This window comes from Enhydra lutris, unplaced genomic scaffold, assembly GCF_002288905.1.
Source record: "Enhydra lutris kenyoni isolate GAN:26980312 unplaced genomic scaffold, ASM228890v2 scaffoldscaffold4, whole genome shotgun sequence".
Taxonomy (NCBI): Eukaryota; Metazoa; Chordata; class Mammalia; order Carnivora; family Mustelidae; genus Enhydra; species Enhydra lutris.
Window position 1 is genome coordinate 11641246 of NW_019154088.1, and position 13009 is coordinate 11654254.

The window sequence follows — 13009 nt, forward strand, 5'->3', positions numbered from 1 at the left end:
CACCCAGGCTCCCCTGTAAGAATGTTCTTAACAGTTTTATTAATAATAGCCCCAAATTATAAACAACCAAATGTCTATCAATAGGAGAGGGGATACATTTTCTGTATTCCTATAATGAAGAACACAATAAAAGAAAAGAACTACTGGTACATACAACAACATGGGTGAATCTCATAGGTAAAAGAAGCTACACATAAAGTGCACACACTGTATGATACGATGGATGGACATAGGAGTATGTGCACAAAGTGGGAAGATTTTTGCTTTAGATATGAATGTCTGCCAGAAAGTATCTATTACAGAAAAGGTAACGAACAAGGAAACAATCAAAACCACTTAGACCTTAGGCCCCTCTGGCAGCTGACACAGTGGGCACGGAATGGAGAGATGAAGGGTAAGCATGGAGCCAACCAACAGCATGGACTTCCACTTAACAAGACCATTAGAGCTACTGCCATGTCCACCCTGCCAGTAACGGGTCCATTGCTTTATTGACAGGGCATTGTTCTTCAAGGAGATCAACCAGCTACTTGGTGTCAAGTTGATTTCACTGGGATGATTCTATTCTAGAAGAGTCAGTGCTTCACTCTCACATGATTGGGCATCTCTTCAGGGTCTAAGTATTCCTTTCCTGCCCACAGAGCTTCAGGTAGCACTGCTATCTGGGGGCTCATAGGGTACCTGTTCCATTACCATGGGATTCCACACAACATATCATGCATGCAGTCAGCTTACACATCACAGCTAAGGAGGTGCAGGAGTGGGGCCACGACAGAGGGATCTAATGGCTGCCTTGCATACTGCATCGTTCAGGAGCAGCTGGGCTGACAGAATGTTGGGATGACCCGTGGAAGTTGCAGTTCAGGTATCCATTTAGAGGCAATGCTCTGGGGCGGGGTGGGGGGGGTGGTTGCCATCCTCCAGGATATTCAGTATTTGCCCTGAATTGGAAACCTTTATATAGTGCTTTGTTTCCAAAAGGAAGTATGCCTGGGGTTCAGGGCCAAGCAGTGGCTCCACTCATCATCATTCCCAATAGTTCCCTGGAGGACTCTCTGCTTCCTGTCCCGGCAACTCTGAACTCTTCAGAGATAGAGGTCTTAGTCCCGAAAAGGGGCTCACTCCTGCCAGAGGACTTGGAAAATATCTTACTGGACTATAAACTCTGGACGCAGCTTGGGCCTTTGGTATTGCATATAACCTGGGACTAGTGAACAAGAAGAAGAGGCACCATCTTGGCCAGGCTAATTGGCATTGATCAGCAGGAGAGTGTAAGAGCTGTGTTAGACAAAAAGAGGACGCTTGTGGAATTCAGATGATCTGCTTGGGCCCTTCTTGGTACTCCCTTGCCCAGTTGTAATTGAACAGATTAGTGCAGCAATCCTTTTATGTTCCCAAATCTGACTCATTGTCTGCTTACTATAGGACCCAACTAACACGCTATGTTGTTTGGGTCTTCTATATCCTTACAAATTTTTTGCCTACTTTATCCAGGTTTGGGAGATATTTGTTAAAGAGTATTAATGCGTCTATGTATCTTTAAAAGTTGCTGCTCTATTACAAGTCGTCCTCAGCTTGTGTTGTTCCTAGAGGCAAAATTTTCAGTTACCTTGTTTTATTATTTACTTTATTTTATTTTATTTATTATTATTTTTTTTAAGATTTTATTTATTTGACAGAGAGAGAGAGAGAGAGATCTCAAGTAGGCAGAGCAGCAGGCAGAGAGAGAGAGGGGGAAGCAGGCTCCCGGCTGAGCAGAGAGCCGGATGTGGGGCTTGATCCCAGGACCCTGAGACCGTGACCTGAGCCGAAAGCAGAGGCTTAACCCACTGAGCCACCCAGGCACCCCAAGTTACCTTGTTTTAAATAAACACCAGTCCCTCAACCACAATGGTTCAAATTTCATTTAAGATGGCACATTAATTGTAATTGCATAAAGTGTGAACTCTGCAGCTAGTCGCTCCCTTCGCACATCACTAAATAATGCTTGTCACGATCAGAGGTCAATTATGTCACTTCTTTCAAAGTCTGTTGGTGAGTTCAGGGACAGGGAGCAAAACATGTAGTTGTGCTGTCTCCTTGTCTCCCAGTGATAAGCCCATGAGATATTTGACAAAAATTGATAAGCAAAAGAGGGAATTGGCCAACAAAGAGAAAAGTGCCAAAGACACTGAAGTGATAATGCCAGAAGTGAAATTTGGGTCACCTATAAATGTCATAGAAGTTATACAGGGCTTATTCTAGAAGAAATATACACTGTGGGATTGTTGACACTGCTGCTGCTTGAGAAACTCTTGATACGCAGTCAGAGGAACTTCGTGAATACACACTTATTGAAATAAATAAGTGGTTATGGCTAACATCCCGGAAAAAACAATGCTGGCACAAAACTTCACATGAAAGGAACTCCTGGAAGTATTTCACAAGGATATGAAACACAAAGGATACAATGCTGGAAGCTGATTCAAACTTAAAAGAATGACAATTTGCTAAGGCATAGAAAAGAGACTCACTCTGTATCATAAATTACACAGAGAAGGCAAGCACTCTTGATGTTTTTTTTCTTCCTAAATTTCTTAAAATAAATGGAGCACTTTAATTTTTAATGTTTCTAATGTTATAAGTCACACTGTGCTCAATAAATATTAGTTTCACTATTTTCATTTCCCTATACATTTATTAGAGTTTGTTTCCACGACAATTTGTAAAAACCATGGAATAATCACAATCTTTCCCATATTATTAAGAATGTTTTGTATGGTTTCAGTTTGCATTACCATACAAAGTGAGGTCTGCCTGTATTTGTTCCAATTTCTCTACATCCTATTGCCAACATGTGCGTCTTATTAATAACCATCATAGTGGGTGTGAAGTGGTTTCTTATTGTGGTTTTGATTTGTATTTCCCTAATGACTAATGACATAGAGCATCTTCTCAAGTACTTATTAGAAATTTGCATATCTTCTTTGGAGAAATATCCAAATATTTTGCCCCTTTAAAAATTACTCTCAACACAATCAACAGAATACACACACACACACACACACACACACACACACACAAAGAGATTCATTTTTTTATCTTTTAAGATTTTTAATTTATTCATTTGAGGGAGAGAGAGAAAGAGGAAGTGAAAACATGAGCAGCGGGGAGTGTTAAGAGAGGGGGGAGCAGACTCTCCACTGAGCAGGGAGCTCGATGTGGGGCGCCATCCCAGGACTCTAGGACCATGACTTGAGTCAAAAGGCAGATGCTTAACCAACTGAGCCACCCAGGCGCCCCACATGAGATTTATTATAGGAATTGCCTCATGTGGTTATGGTTGCTGAGAAGTCCCACTACCAGCAGTCTGCAAAAGAACCAGGAAAAGTTGGTGGTATAATTCAGTCCGAGTCCAAAGGTCTGAGATCCAGAAGCTCCAAAATCTGAGAGTAGGAGAAGATATACAGCCCCGCTCAGAGAGGGAGGGAAATAATCCTTCCTCTACATTTTGGTTCCATTTGGACCCCCAGTGGATTGGATGAAGCCCACCCACAGATCTCTTTGTGGTGAGGACGATCTCTCTGCTCAGTTACTGAATCAAATTCTCATCTTTTCCAGAAATACCCTCACAGATACACCCAGAAATTATGTTGTACCAGCTATCCAGGCATCCCTTAGGCCAAATTAATATATAAAATTAACCAGCACAGTTATGTTCTTTTTTAAATGAGATGGGGGAGGTGCTTGTCAAATAGACAGGGATGGGTCAAGAAAATGTTTTTAGCTTCATAGCTCAGACTTACTTCTTCTATTTTTAATGTCAAGTACTCAGTACTCTCATGTACTTACATCTTTTTTTTTTTTTTTAAAGATTTTATTTATTTATTTGTCAGAGAGAGAGAGGGAGAGAGAGTGAGCACAGGCAGACAGAATGGCAGGCAGAACGGCAGGCAGAGGCAGAGGGAGAAGCAGGCTCCCTGACGAGCAAGGAGCCCGATGTGGGACTCGATCCCAGGACGCTGGGATCATGACCTGAGCCGAAGGCAGCTGCTTAACCAACTGAGCCACCCAGGCGTCCCTGTACTTACATCTTTAAATGCAGCATTTTGCTAATAGATTTTTTTCTCCAAATTTTTATTTACATTCTAGTTAACATATAGAGTAATATTGGTTTCAAGAGTAGAATTTAGTGATTTATCACTTACATAAAACACCCAGTGCTCAACATATCAAGTGCCCTCCTTAATACCCATCACCCATCTACCTATCCCTCACCCACCTCCCTCCCACCAACTCTGTTTGTTCTCTACCATTGATGGATCATAGGGTAGTTCTGTTTTTAACTTTTTGAGGAACCTCCATACTAATTTCCAGAGTGGCTGCACCAGTTTGCATTCTCACCAACAGTGTAGGAGGGTTCCCCTTTCTCCGCACCCTTGCCAGCATCTACTGCTTCCTGTGTTGTTGATTTTAGCCATTCTGACTGGTGCGAGGTGGTCTCTTGTTGTGGTTTTGATTTCCATTTCCTTGATCAGTGAGGTTGAGCATCTTTTCATGTGTTGTTAGCCATCTGGATGTCTTCTTTGGAAAAGTGTCTTTTGGTCGTCTGCCCATTTCTTAACTGGATTATTTGGTTTGGGGGTTTTGAATTTGATAAGTTCTTTTTTTTTTTTTTAAAGATTTTATTTATTTATTTGTCAGAGAGAGAGAGGGAGAGAGAGCGAGCACAGGCAGACAGAATGGCAGGCAGAGGCAGAGGGAGAAGCAGGCTCCCCGAAGAGCAAGGAGCCCGATGTGGGACTTGATCCCAGGACTCCGGGATCATGACTCGAGCCGAAGGCAGCTGCTTAACCAACTGAGCCACCCAGGCGTCCCTGAATTTGATAAGTTCTTTATAGATTTTGGATACTAGCCCTTCAACTGATATGTCATTTGCAAATTATCTTCTCCCATTCCAAAAGCTGCCTTTAGTTTTGTTGATTGTTTCCTTCACTGTGCAGTTTTCTATCTTGATGAAGTCCTGGTACATTTTTGCCTTTGTTTTCCTCACGTCTGGTGAGGTGTCTAGTGAGAAGTCGCTACACCCGATGGCAAAGAGGCTGCTGTCTTGTTCTCCTCTAGGATTTTAATGGATTTCTGTCTCACATTTAGGTCTTTCAACCATTTTGAATTTAACAATAGGTTATATATCACTCATGCATACAATTTGAACTTTCTCTCTTACCCAGTAATGGTATTACTGGATTCTCAATCTGGTTTCTGTTTTTAGCAGTTTTCCATGGGGTGGGTGAGGCTTTTTCTGTAATGAAGGCAGTATTTAATGGTTATTTATAAGAATGTAGAGGACTTGGACTGCCAGCACCTTGTTTCTCTTAAGACTGAGCAGTTTTTCACTTATGCTCACAGCATGTGAAGACTTTGATCAGCTCTGCTGGTAATCCTCAGTCCTGAGTGTCCAGGTTTTCTATTGAATTGGTTTCTTCCCACTTGGGGGTAGTTGGCAGTTTCTCAGTTCTACAACTCTTTTTCTTTTTTAAACATTCTATTTGGGGTGCCTGGATGGCTCAGTCATTGGGCGTCTGCCTTCAGCTCAGGTCATGATCCCAGGGTCCTGGGATTGAGCCCCGCATCGGGCTCCCTGCTCAGCGGGAAGCCTGTTTCTCCCTCTCCCACTCCCCCACTTGTGTTCCCTCTCTCATTGCGTCTCTCTCTGTCAAATAAATAAATAAAATCTTTAAAAAAATAAATTTTTTTTTTTAAATTTGAGAGAGAAAGATAGCAGGAACAGGGGTGAGAGGGAGAAGCAGGCTCCCCCACTGAACAAAGATCCTGACGTGGGGCTCAATCCCAGGACTCTGGGATCACTACCTGAGCCAAAGGCAGACGCTTAACCAACTGAGCCACCCAGGCGCCCCCAGTTCTGCAACTCTTACTCGGTATCCCCTTTCACTTTCCACCACTTCCACTGCACAACCCTGCTGCTGTTGGTGCTTTGAATATATCTGTCCATACTCAGGAGTTCATGGGAGATTTCCTGCTGCTTTGTTTTGTTAAACTTTAGGTTTTTTCTTTTGTTATCCTGGTTAGTGCATACAGTTTTCTGGAAGAGTTTTGAGGAAATTCAGAAGCTGTAACTGTTGATATGATCATACCACCTAACTCTGGATATCTTTTTATTAATGGAGTTCTTTGTTGTACTGAAGTTTTAATTTTTTTTTAAGAGGGAGGGAGGGAGAAAGAGAGAGAGAGAGCACTCACTCACAGGGGTGGGGAGGAGCAGAGGGTGAGGGGGAGAGAGAGTCTTAAGCAGGCTTCACCCCCAATGTGGAGTCCAATGTTGGGCTTGATTTCACAATCCTGAGATCACACCGTGAGGTGAAATCAAGAGTCAAATGCTTAACAGACTGAGCCACCCAGGTGCTCCAGTTTTAAATTTTAATGCAAATTGTAAAAATCTGCCTGGTTTTATTTGTTTTTCCTAGTAGTGGCCAGCTACTCTAAGTACAGAGAAGACTTCATCAAAGTAACTTCTTCCTAATTCCAAGTGCCTTGTATTTTCATAACCAAACACTTTCTTCACTGCCTTCAGAGCTACTACCCACCTAGAATATTGTAAAATCTTAAAACAAAAGCAATGACTTTTGTTTTAACTCTAGGTATCCTTTCCTTAAATGAAAGTTTACATAGAAAGTCAAAATGAAATATTACAACTATCTAAGTTTGGCACTTTTCCCCTCTTTGATCTGCTTTTCTCTCTGAGGCTCTTTGGCACATAGACTAAATCACTGAGGTAAAAACAAAGAAAGCTCTAAATTTTAAGGGTAATGGTTTAGCAACAGAAGGAAATCATAATGGTTTTGTAAAGGCTCAATATCAGGAGATTCTGATTCAGGACCAAGGGTGAAATCTGGAAATTTATTTTGTTAATGTTTTTTAAGTGACTCCTAACAGTCAAGTCTGAGAACCATTAGATTAGATTTATGCTGTTCAATACAGTAGCTACCAGCCACACACGCCTAGTAATTAAAATTACTATTAAACTACTAAAATTAAAATTAAGTAAAATAAAAAATTCAGGTCCTCAGTTGCACTAGACACATTTCAAAACGTTCAACAGCTGCATAGGGACAGCAACTATCATACTGGAGTGCAAATCAAGAACATTCCTGTCACTGCAGAGTTCTCTAGACAGTGCTGCTCTATACAGTGGAGTCCACAATAGGTGTGGACACACCCAAAGAGATGCATAGATTCACTTGGAAGATATTTAAATAGAAATATTCTACTTTTTAGCTGCTTTTTAAAAATCTCCATTTTGGGGCAATCATTTATAATGTACTTAATACATTAGTACCATACTGAATATAAAAAATTCTCTCTGTATATATGTATAGTGCATGCTTAAAAATTATTTACTGATGGAATGTATGGTCAGAAAGTTTGGAGACCATTACACTGAATACCTGTGTCTTTTATTTTATTTTTTAAGATTTTTATTTATTTATTTGTCAGAGAGAGAGCACAAACAGGGGGAGCAGCAGGCAGAGGGGGAGGGAGAAGCAGGGTCTCCGCTGAGCAAGGACCCCGACACAGGGCTCCATCCCAGGACCCAGGGATCATGACCTGAGCCAAAGTCAGATGCTTAACCGACTGAGCCACCCAGGTGTCCCAATACCTATGTGTTTTAAAGAATTTGTCTGGGCTGGCAGAAGTAACATTTAATTAGAGCTCCTTTCTAGGTACAGATTTTTATACTTCAAACCCAAATCCCCAGACATGAGAAGTCCCTTTTTTCTTTGTAAATATACACATATAAGATATTTTATTTCAAAAAGCACAAGAACATTATACAAGTTTTAAATTTACATTTTGCAATAAAAGATATCAATATATGCATTATTTGTATAACTTCATCATGGATGGCAATTGAATCAGTGGTATAAACATGTTGCAGTCACTAGATATAGATCATCATCACAGTGAACCAAATGCATAGTTGTTATGAAATGACAAATGACCACTAACGGGTGAACTCACAGCCCATACACCAGCAAAATAAATTAATTATACAGATATATGCTTTTCTTCACTCTATCATTAAAATTCCTGTCAGCCCCTCACCAAAAACATTAGAAAAACACAGTTTTGGAGCCATCCTGTTGAACTGGTTCCTCCACATTCTACACTAATGAAAATAAAGTGACTTTTTGCTCATTTGCAAGTAAACTCCGTAAGCATAATTAAATTGTTTGCAATGATGAAGGCAAACCACTATGATATTTGAATATAATTAGAAATCCCTAGGGCTGGGGACAGCACTGAGACACATACTCATCTCCAGTGCAGGGGTATGAATCAATCTCAAGAGTGGAACTCAATATGAAATGGGTTCTTTGGCAGTGAAGGTCTGACTGGCCAGGACAGGGTAGTCCCTCTGGCAGCTTAAGAGCTTAACCAAAGGGTTTATGAAGTGAATATAAAAAGACTAGAAATAAAAAGTTAGTTTATCTTTGCTAAATGGGGCCGATCAGTTAGGGCAGAAGTCAGCATCTTCTGTTGCCTATTCTGGCTCAGATTTTCCAGTCAGACCACCCATCACCATCCCCAAATTATATCAGAAATAAAGGGAGATGTTCTAATCATTTAATCATACTGACAAACTGGACAAGCAGAATACTGAATTGTCGGATCCTCACTCATCACTTGTTACAAATAGTTCAGTGGAATTGTATCTTGTTTCCTGATACCTTCCGAATAATAATTATTCAAGTATAAAATCATGATTATGATTCTGATACCTGTTCATGCCAATCCTTTACTGCAAAGCCCATCTTTACTTTACACAACAACACCAAAAAAATCTAACCCCAGATGTGCATCATCACTTTGCAAATATATTTTTATTTGTTTGCCTTTGCTGAGCAAAAAGAAGATAGGAAAACATTTACACACATATACGATGGTAGTCACCAAAGGCAAAATCAGATGGTCTTTGAATGCATCTTTCAAATTTTTGACATTATTCCAGAGACACAAGAAGCTAAAGTGGAAGATTTCAATTTATCTTCTGTCTGCTGTTTAGATCACAAGTTCTCGATATAAAAACTTAAAGTCAAAAACCAGGAAGTCTACACACAGATTCGGGAGAGCTCTATTATCTATAAACACGATGGCTCAACCACAGCATATTATAACAGGACACATGACCACTGATCACATGGCTTTTTTGGTTGTCGGTACTAGTCATAAAACCAGAGTTTATGAAAAGGTTGCACACAGGTAACAACGGAAGGATTTGTCTTTTACAAAGACACAGAAGATGATAGAGTTGGCTTCAATCTGATTGTTCTTATCGACAGCTGCCATGCTCCATTCACGGGGGAATTTTCTTATCCTCGTTCTAGAGATAGTTTACATCAGAACTGTATCAGGTTCTTAAGAGTCAAATAGGATGGTGCCACAAACAAGAGATAAGGGAACTCATTTTAGAAATTTGCCTCTGGAAAATAGGAAGTATAATTTCAAAATTCAACAAAGCTATTTGTGGTAAGAGGTGAGAACTACAGTTTCTTTGGCCCATAAGGGATAGGATAATGTATACATTAACCTATTTTATCCTATTCTTGAGATCTACAATGGGCAAAAAGCTTTTCCACATTAGCAGACATTTGCCTTAAAAATGGCAACTCAGCCCACAGAAAGAGTTGTTTGATTTCTGGCTGAAACGGTAAGCGGCACATTAGGGGTATTTCCTTAAAAGAGAAGTAATTAAAAAAAATTTACTCTTTCGGAAAATTTCTCAGTTGAAGTATGCTGCATGGTTTCTGCAATTCCTCTTTAGCTGCATGGAAGACGACCACAGATTAGAATTCTGTCAGTGCTTCAATGTCAGCTAAACTAAACCTGGGTATGTGCGGGAAATACCAACACAAAACTGCAGAAGAGTTAGCCAACATAAATAAATGTCCACAACTGCTTAATGTGACTTCATTTACCAGGTGAATGAAATGAAAAGAAGTGGGACAGATTATGAAGGGAAATGAGTTTTCTGGAAATAGCAGAATCAGACACTTGGGGTAAAGAAGCATTTTTTAGTGTTCTAGAACATAAAACAGATTAATCAATGTCTTTTTTCTCCTTAAGCATATTTTCACTAATTGAAAGCAATACTCTGTTAAGGAATATTGTATTGACGTATGTGAATCTGGACATGGAGCAAAGACCCGCCAACCCTCCCCTAGCCCTCAGAAAGATCTCCGTAATTTTGAATCGGTCTTCATTACTGTTCTTCATTTGTGATTGTCCCAAGGCAAGGTTGAAGCTCACAATAATTGCCAGTTGAATCCAAATAACATCTGATTAGTTTCCTGGCTCCTAGCAATCTCTTCTATAATGCAGTGTTGTTGCCACACCAAATGGAGCTTCCGATATCGCTCACGAGATAAATGAAGGGGGTTGCCCCTCCTTCAGGGAAAAAACAAACAAACAAACAAACAACATGTAAGTTCAAATCAAATAACTGCCACATCTTTACTGCCTAAATTAATTCACACTCTTGAGATGTTCTTAGAACTGGGAGGAATCACAAGGACAGAGTTTTAAAAGGGATATTCTCCCTTCACCCCTAATCACCACAAACTTAACAGATCACTTAGCTGATGAAGCAGAAATTTACTCCTTGATTATTCAGAAAAGAGGCAAAGTATATCACAGGCATTATGAGACCCCATTTATTTTATTTTTTTATTTTTTTAAAGATTTTATTTATTTATTTGACAGACAGAGACCAGAAGTGGGCAGAGAGGCAGGCAGGGAGAGAGAGAGGGGGAAGCAGGCTCCTGCGAGCAGAGAGCCTGATGCGGGGCTCGATCCCAGGGCCCTGAGATCACGACCTGAGCCGAAGGCAGAGGCTTTAACCCACTGAGCCACCCAGGCGCCCCATGAGACCCCATTTAAATGTAAGGTTTAACATGAAGCAGCTCTATTCCTTTTCTGGGTAGTCTAATGGGGCCTTAATGGCTTTTTGGCCTCATACAGTTTACTTAGCTTTGATTTCTAGTCTTTGTATACAGGAGAGATTAAGTCCGAAGTATAACACTAAGCCCTCAAATTACATTCTGCTGCTCAGAAATATTTGCTTATTGTTGTCTTTATGACATAACAAATTTGCTGGTGATTAGCAAATATTTAAACAAAACTATTCCACATCAATTCTAAGGCAGTACAGTCCATAACACAGCTAATCTCAAATGACTAAAGTTTGGCTGTTGCAATTATGGAGAACTGTGAGATCCTCAGTCTGGAGGCACTCAAGTGCCTCAGTTGGTTGAGTATTTTCAAGTTGCCTAATGAAGTAAAAAATTCTGCTACTTCTTACCTTTCTGGAACAACTCAGATCTTATCCTCAGTCAATAACTACTTTCACCATTCAGCTATTTTCTCCCTTAATCCAAAGACTACCTCCATACTTAGACCTTCTAAGTAATTCTGAACAAAGGTTGATTAAAAACAACATAATAGGGCGCCTGGGTTGCTCAGTGGGTTGAGCCGCTGCCTTCGGCTCGGGTCATGATCTCAGGGTCCTGGGATCGAGTCCCGCATCGGGCTCTCTGCTCAGCAGGGAGCCTGCTTCCCTCTCTCTCTCTCTCTCTCTCTCTCTCTCTCTCTGCCTGCCTCTCTGTCTACTTGTGATCTCTCTCTGTCAAATAAATAAATAAAATCTTTAAAAAAAAAACATAATATTCAAACATTAGGATGGCTACATCTTTAATTTTAGAGGAGGATTACCCTCACATTCTGGAGAAGCACAAAGCTGTTCAAAATTATGTGCTACATTTAGGATGGTATCATACTTAGTATTTTTAATTTGTACTTATTTTAAGATATCTCTTAATATTTAGCATTAGTTTCTGTGTTTAAAGAACTGTTACTGTCCATGTCCAATAATGGGACTAAAATGAAAAATAAATAAACCAATCTTACTTCAGGCCAGGGTCTGTTTCTCCATATTCATCCAAGTAAGGGGCTGGATAGGCACAGCCTCTGGCTTTACCTTCAACCAGGACTACTCTGCATTCTCGGATTCTGAAGGAAAAAACAACCAATTGGAAATGTTATTAACTGCAGGTATGCAAATGATAGGCACTAAATCAAAGTTAATCTAGAGAAAAGACACGGCCAATATCTTAGGAATTCAGTATAAAGAGAGTAAACATAGACCAACAGACTAAACTGTGTTTTGTTTAAATAAAAGACAGTGAACACTGCAATTTTTACTTAAGTATGGGAAAGAATCAGTGGATTTAGGGAATTGGGACCATTAATACTGACTGAATGTATTGAAGAGAGGAAGGAAGCTGTCCTACTTGAGCCACAGATACCCTGGAAAATGATGTCCAGGGTTGTTTCTGTTGTTTCTGGACCTACAACCTAGAATGGGGAGCTTAACAGAAGGACAGAACATCTCTTGTTCTGATAACTTTGGGCCAGAAAGAAGGTCAGCTAGGGAAGTGTCAAGCCATTTCCAGTTAGAACCAGCCTCCAACAGTGCAAATTATAAAGAACTACTGTGCCACTGTGAAGTTACTTGTGCCTGTTACAGCCTAGACAGGAAGATATAAAAAGAATGTCTGTATGCACGTGTACAGAAGGGATAAGTACCAAAGAGTGACATAAAATAAACAGATGGAATAGGTAGTGGGTTTACATGCTGTAAGTTTCCTAAAAGAAGAAAATAGGTGTTTGGGTGTGGCTTCTAAGAATTCATTCCCGCTGTTCCAACAGATGCCTACACGCAATAATTACATATTCCATAGTTAGATATTTGGGCTTACATAAACAGAAACTACATTACATAGGGAGAATGGAAAGAAAAAGCACCCATCTCCACTTTGAATTTTATTTCTCTCAAGGAACCTGTACTGTTCTTTCATAAACATTAAGTTAACTATTGTTCCACTCTCAGCCTTTTGCTGAGAGAACAGGGAAAACAATGGTTGCCTGATAGTGGAAATGAAGAAAATGAATA

General features: G+C 40.2%; 1 protein-coding gene across 2 annotated transcripts in view; it reads right to left on the minus strand.

The window, feature by feature from the left end:
* Positions 1 to 8863: 8863 nt before the first annotated feature.
* LOC111158765 (ubiquitin protein ligase E3 component n-recognin 1) overlaps positions 8864 to 13009 on the minus strand; it is a 145604-nt gene continuing 141458 nt past the window's right edge. For both annotated transcript variants that reach the window (XM_022521027.1, XM_022521035.1), the window contains exons 46-47: positions 11965 to 12066; positions 8864 to 10446 (exon numbers count right to left, since the gene is read on the minus strand). In XM_022521027.1, coding sequence (XP_022376735.1) covers positions 10305 to 10446; positions 11965 to 12066 — 244 coding nt within the window. In that variant the 3' untranslated portion in view covers positions 8864 to 10304. The remainder of the gene's footprint in view (positions 10447 to 11964; positions 12067 to 13009) is intronic.